The 6,734-nt window shown below is 37.9% G+C and overlaps 1 protein-coding gene across 2 annotated transcripts; it reads left to right on the top strand.

Moving 5' to 3' along the window:
- Nucleotides 1–1,611: 1,611 nt before the first annotated feature.
- LOC112008908 (disease resistance protein RPP13) lies at nt 1,612–5,666 on the top strand. Of its 2 annotated transcripts, XM_065772169.1 has the most exons (3): nt 1,612–2,413; nt 2,499–5,268; nt 5,388–5,666. In XM_065772169.1, the coding sequence occupies exon 2, from the start codon at nt 3,352–3,354 to the stop codon at nt 4,390–4,392; it is 1,041 nt and encodes a 346-aa protein (XP_065628241.1). In that variant the 5' UTR covers nt 1,612–2,413; nt 2,499–3,351; the 3' UTR covers nt 4,393–5,268; nt 5,388–5,666. The 2 variants fall into 2 exon arrangements, with proteins under 2 accessions (XP_065628241.1, XP_065628240.1); XM_065772168.1 differs by having other exon boundaries at nt 1,612–5,268.
- Nucleotides 5,667–6,734: the final 1,068 nt, after the last annotated feature.

The following is a 6,734-nucleotide window of genomic DNA, read 5'->3' as shown; positions in this document are numbered from 1 at the left end:
GCAAAAGGAGAAGGCTCAACAAAGAGAGCAATACGGCGAGGCCTTGATAAGGCCTCAGAATCAAGCAAAGGAGCATCCATCTCCCCTTCTTCTCTAACCTCTGTGATAGTTATACTGTTGTTGCTAATGTTACCATCTGCTTTAGCAACAAAAAGCTCTCTCTTTTTATGGCACAAACTCTTTGACCCTTCAAGAAAACACAACCCAGAAGCTTGTTTGGCAAAAAGGTTAATGGGTTTTGTTCTTTGGGAGCTAAAGTTGGAAACTTTAACGGAAAACTTTGAGTACAAAGAAGGAGAAGAATAAGGTGAAAATGAAAAGGATGAAGAACAGGCAGAGAAAGATGGAGGAGAGAGAGTGGGATTTATAGAGAGAGAAGACGTGGTCATGATGGTTAAATAAGAGAGAGTGTTTGTTTATAAATATTTTCTAGGCTGTGTATATTTGTGTTTCAAAATTTGAAAATCCCAGCTACGCAAAAATCCCAGTAGATTCCCCATTATCAACTTTTTATGAATCAAAGCTACCATCAAAACTTGAAACCCCAGCTCAGAACCATAAAGCAGAAATGTCGTACCTGGTAATGATTTATCTTCGAATATTCAATGTCTCAAGACAACCCAAAGTTAGAACCTCACCCTCACACGAAAGCACGATCAGAAAAATCAAAACCCCAACTCAGTTACAGGGAGTTTCGCATTTCTAGGGCTTGTGAGGAAAAAAGAGTGAGTTCGTGTTGTTTGATCTGTGTTATGTTCTAATTTGGAATAAAAATGTGTTTTTCTAACATCTGAGGGTGAGGTGGGCAACAAGAGAGTAACAGATTGAAGTTCAAGTGGGTAAAGTGATAAGTTTTGAACCACGGGTAGGCAAAGTGAAAACGGGCCTAACCTCAGGTGGGTTTACTGTAATTATCCCTATTCCTAAATACTTAAGAAATTTCGGGCCAAAGAAAAGTGTTCTTCTGGTGGAGCTTTGGGTATGAACACTTTGTGCAGAAGCTGTTCTAGCCATACAACATTTGTTGGGTTGTTGTATTCTGGATGAGACAAGTTAGAGAAGGTCTGCACCGGTTACAAAGATTAGCCAACCAAGGGCTTGAATCTCCTTAAAGAGAGCGAGTGCCGCACCTCAGTCCAAATAGTGTTGTGTAATTTCTCTTTTTAAATTAATAATATTCAGCGTACTATTCAGTTTCTCTTAATGTTGTTTTCATTATTATTGTGTTTGCACCAACAATATATTTATGAGTTTTTCATATATACACATTTGCATATGAGTTTATTTAATTTTAAATGGAATTTCATAGTAGGTTTGTGTGATTGTGTCTGAAATTGTAATTTTAAAATGAATTTTCTTGATTTTGATTGCTTGAATCTATTTGTCCTAAATGTACCACAATGATACTGTTAGTCTACAGTGTAATCTTAGCTCAATATTTTAATGTAAACTAATAATTTTATTATTATTATTAACAATTGACAATATTGCATTGATTTTTGAAACACGATAATGAAAGTTGTGATGTGATAAACCACTTGATCAAAAATCAATGTTTTTCTCCCCGATTCGGGGGGGTGGGGGGGGAGGTGTTCTTGAAGCTGAGCTCGTCTGGGTTTGTGTGGTGAATAAATTATGGAGCTTTGCAAGCTGAACTTTGTTGAATTCAAACTCTCCTCAATTGTTGCGGTAAACGACACCGTTTCTCTGCTGTACCGATTGCTTCTCGCAGTACAACTTCCCATGCGACGCCGTTTCGCCCCACCTCGCCCAGCATTTCTCTCGCATCGTCGATCAGACGGTGCGTCCATGAGGATCAGACGAGGCTTTCGTTGGAATCAACGGCTAGGATTGCTTGGAAGCTGGGACAGTGTAAGAAAATTTAGTAAGTTTTTATTTTTTATTGGCTAACGTTGAAAAGGAATGTGAACTCAAAGACTAAAAATGACAAACTGAAACTATAAAATACTAAAATGAACCAAACTTTGATTAAAGCATGGAATTTGTAGTTATGTCTAATTTAAAATATGCAGAAATGAACCAAACATAAAAAGTGGATGATGAAAGAGTGCAGAATGAGACTTGAAAGGAAGCATCCTGTGTTATTAGTCTTAACTATTAGTAGTATTTAACAAAGGCGGCTTTGTTGTGTACTGTTGCATATGAAGACTTAATAAGATGCATTTCTCCGTAGATTGCATTCTCAGTGAAACTGAATTACATTCTTGAAATACATTGTCTACTTCTTCTGCTAACTGTTAATTTGCTGCACTTACTAAAAATTGCGCACTCTGATCACATCATATGACGTGAAAACTGTCGTGAAATAATCTGTTTGTGTAAAGATTTAAGAAACAAGAGAGGAGAGAAATCGACGCACAGAATTTACTTAGAAGTGCAAGTGCTCGTCCAAGTGAGTATTCCACTTTTGTTCATTGTTATTATTTTTTTCAATCTCATTATTAAAAGGAAAGTTCTACTTGTGTTATTTGTTTCAGAAGAGGAAGGAAGAGTAAAAGCTTGAGATTCCATGGCTGTTGAAGTGGGTCTTCCAATTTTGTTGGGGAAACTACAAAATCTTCTTATTGCAGGTGAATTGCCTGACTGCAAACTACTAGTAGATACAGTCTCAATGAGCATCATTGAATCTTCCGTGTGTATAAGAGATGCTAAAAAACTAAAGGTTCGATCTGATATCATTGAATCTTCACTGAGTGAGCTTCCAAGCTGTCTTAACTGTATTGAGGATGTAATTGACACCTTCCTTGTGAAAACTGAGCTGCGGTGGGGGCTAAAATTACTAATTAAGATGACGATGATGCACCCTCTCATCAGCTTTTCATCTCTGCAGGACAAAACTGTTCTCAGCCTTGAGGTAATTAAGTAAATTGAAAAGAGAGCTGCTGCCAAAGTGCAGAGATTTGAAAATTTCGAAGAAGACTTGGATGATGAATATCGAAAGTCGTTTTACATTGATACTGGAAGGAATCCTTTAACTAAGCGACCACCAAATTGGCAACCACCACCGGGTTGGAAAGGAGAAGGTCCAAAAATCTTTCATATATCAGATGATTTTGAATATTTTGTTGGTCTTGAGGAACTAGAACAGGAGTTTCTATCTCGAGTACAGCTCCGATACCTTGTTCATCATGATGTCATTGCAGTAACTGGTAAAGCCGGGTCTGGCAAGATAACTCTGATGAAAAAGGTTTATAACAGATCATTTATTAAGCAATGTTTTGATTTCCGTGTCTGGTTGGGATATCCTGAAGATATTTCTTGGTAAACATCTTGACAGACGTTGGTGGGGAGAGGGAGCATAAACTTTTTCCAGTCCAAGACCTGGAAAACATGCTTAAAAGAATTTTAAAGGAGAAGTCTTGTTTGATAGTCATAGATGAAGTCCGGAAACACAATGATTTTGACAAGCTTCAAATTCTGTTGCAATGCACGGGCGTGAGGACACGGGTAATTATTACCACTCGTGACAAAGATGTAGCAATTGTTGCCAGTGGGAAGAGTATTCCTCTACAGCTACGAAGCTTAACCGAGAAGGAGAGCTGGAAATTGTTCTTTAACAAGGCACTCATTCCAGAAGATAGCTTAAATGACTCGGTGTTAATCAGTCTCAAGAAGAAAATTCTGAGAAAATGTGATGGTTCACCTCAGGCAATTATCGAATTGGCAGGATTATTGTCAACCAGAAATTTAACCGAATGGTCCAATGTGATTGAGCATGCATTTCTTGAAGAAAATATATTGGCTTCAAGCTATGAAGACCTACCTCCCCAGACAAAGCCCTGTTTTCTTTATTTGGGACTTTTCCCTGGGGCGTTTCAGATTCCTGTTAGGAGGTTGCCCCATTTGTGGCTTGCAGAAGGATTACTGACACCCTTGCCTGAGCAAAATATGGCCTCTGAAGATCCTGCAGAGAAATACTTCAAAGAGATAATCAACAGAGGCCTGATTGAAGTGGCAAGACTGAGATCAGATGGAAGCCCAGAAACTTGTCATCTGCCGGGTATTCTATGGGACTTCTTTCCAAAAGCGGTGGGTTCAAGACTTTTCCATGCCCACAACACCACAGATTATACATCCGCAGAACCTCCCAAGTTCAATATTCGGCGACTAGCAGAATATGTAGGTATCAAGAGCTACCCTTCCTTTGATCCTTACATACAATATCTACGCTGTTATATATCTTTTAACACCCGTAAAAGAGATTTGCCTGCTCAGGAGATAGGTACATTTCTTAACACAATTGTCATTAAAAGAGGTTTTGGATTGCTCCGAGTTCTTGATCTGGAAGATGTATACAAACCTATGCTACCTGGGATACTAAGAAAGTTTTTGTACTTGAAGTACCTAGGGTTGAGATGGACTTTCTTATAATCCCTTCCAAAGTCAATTGGTAATCTGCCATACCTAGAGACCTTGGATGTGGAGCACACTAATATAATCACTTTGCCAAGTTCCATTTGGAAAGCAAAGAACCTTCGACATCTCTACCTGAATGAGATTCATTTTGACGTGTCCCTTCAAAGGCCTAGCGATGGGTCTCTAACCAACCTTCGAACCTTGTGGGGGCTGTATATTGGCAATAAAAGTCTTGTGTATAATTGCTTGAACAAATTGACTGCCATCAGTAAATTGGGATTGACATTCAATTCAACTTCAGTTGAGGCAATAGCTGAGTGGATTTCATATTTGACCAATCTTCAGTCCCTAAGGTTAAGATCAAGTGATGAATTTGGTCGACCTGAACCTCTCATGTTGGGGACCATGACAGCACATGAAAAGCTATCTGACTTGTATCTGCTGGGACAGTTACCAAGAGCAATTCAGGAGCATGAACTTCCTCCAAATCTCAAAATCCTTACTCTGTCAGCGTCAAAACTAGAGCAGGACCCTATGCTAGTTCTGGGGCATCTACGTCACTTAAATATCCTCAGGCTTTTGGGTAATTCCTTTAAAGGGGAATGAATAACATGCCTTCCTAACAGGTTTCCTAAACTTTGTGTATTGAAACTATGGATGCTGGAGAAATTGGAAAAGTGGATTGTGGAGGGAGGAACCATGCCCCACCTTAGAGAATTAGAAATTAGAAGTTGCTGTAAATTGAAGCAGCTAGAGGGATTGGAGCTGGTGACCACCTTGCAAGACCTAATTTTAGCAAATATGCCTGATGATTTTGTTACAAATGTTAAAAAGAGTCATGGATGAGTGCGCATTCATCAAAGAGAACAATGGTCATTTCCTCCTTTGCAGGTCAGGTTTCTCCTAATACTTTTAGTTTTATCTTTTATTTTGTACCACTTGAAATATTTTTGGAAGCAGTTGCACATCCTTTCCTTATTATTCTAAGTATTTACATGCTGTGAATGTAGGTGTAATATGAGAAGAAAATGTAGTCTTCAGACTACTCTTTGTATGCTAGATGCGTCATCTGTGCAGATGAAGATTGAGCCAAAAATGTTCCCATGTATATCCTAGTAAAGTGGCCATTGACAGTGATCAGGCCAAGGGCTTGATTGGCTTCCTCCGCAGAATTGGCAGATCTGGTGAAAATGAAGAGCATAATTTTATTTTACTTATTTATTAATTATTATTATTTGTATTTATCATACTTGTAAGGTTGTTGTTGATGTTGCATTTATCATTCCGATGTTCTGTACTCAACTTTTTTTTTTATTTGCTCTTTCTATTGTAACTGTTTTGCCATTCAATTTGGGTAAGGCTAAGAAATGATTGCTTCTTACTAATAGGCAAATTTAGTTACCGATCCTCAATTTTCCAATTAAGTTCAATGTTGTGTCAGTGGTATGAATTGATTACTAAGTATAAATTTGGGTGTGGAAGGAGAAGTTCTATATTTTGTGTATAGTGATTTTGATGTTTTGTAGAAGGATGGGGCTTGATAATTTGGGTGTCAGTTTTTGGTTGCATATGCTCAATTTGGTGGTTCTCTTTCTTCCTCTACAATGCAATGTCCGCTTCGTTCCCTCAGTATTTCTTGAGGCTGTGCAGGATGACATTTTACTTTATTTCATCTTATCTTTTGATAATAGGATAATTGGAGTAGGAATGATTTGAACTTTAGATGTCTATAATGGAAATACCACGAGTTGTCAATTGAGTAGCAATTTTATTTATTATGGCACGATGATTTTAGGTGATTGAGATATGCTATGGTCCAAGGCAATGAAGATTGATTTGTAGGATCTTGGCTTTTTTGATTTTGAAAAGTTGTTGGGGTGAGGAGTTAGGGGTTGCCATGGGTTTTAGTCTCTATTTTTATAGAGAATTATTTGTAATTTTTAACGTCTTTTTATTTAAGTGGTAGTGGCATAATTATTTAAGGTTTTTTCCCCTAAAAGTTGACAACCAATCATATCTTTGCCACATCAATTGATAGTGGCATAATTCTTGCAACATCCAAAAAGCTTGTAGCAAATAAGCAGAAGCCTAAGGCATACATGGTCTTCAGGGAATAGGTGGGGCCGTGGAGGAGCATGCTTGCTCATTTCATGGATTAGAACATAATTTAAGTTGTAGTTCATGTCCTTGACCTGGTATTGGTCCTGCTATTCTCTATTCTTCTCTTCTATTCCGATGTTTATAAGCCACCTTTACAAAGCTTGAATGAATGAATTCTCTCTGTCAGGACCAAGAGTACATGCCTTTAAAATTTATAATTCAATATTTTATTGATTTATTCTTAGAAAAACAATTAA

Source organism: Quercus suber, unplaced genomic scaffold (assembly GCF_002906115.3).
Source record: "Quercus suber isolate HL8 unplaced genomic scaffold, Cork oak 2.0 scaffold_54, whole genome shotgun sequence".
NCBI classification, from domain to species: Eukaryota; Viridiplantae; Streptophyta; class Magnoliopsida; order Fagales; family Fagaceae; genus Quercus; species Quercus suber.
The sequence above is the reverse complement of the archived record's forward strand: the minus strand, read 5'-3'. Positions and strand labels throughout refer to the sequence as shown.

What these genes read in the sequence shown, in the direction of transcription:
- LOC112008908 (XM_065772169.1), top strand. Translation starts at nt 3,352, where the DNA reads ATGCTTAAAAGAATTTTAAAGGAGAAGTCTTGTTTGATAGTCATAGAT.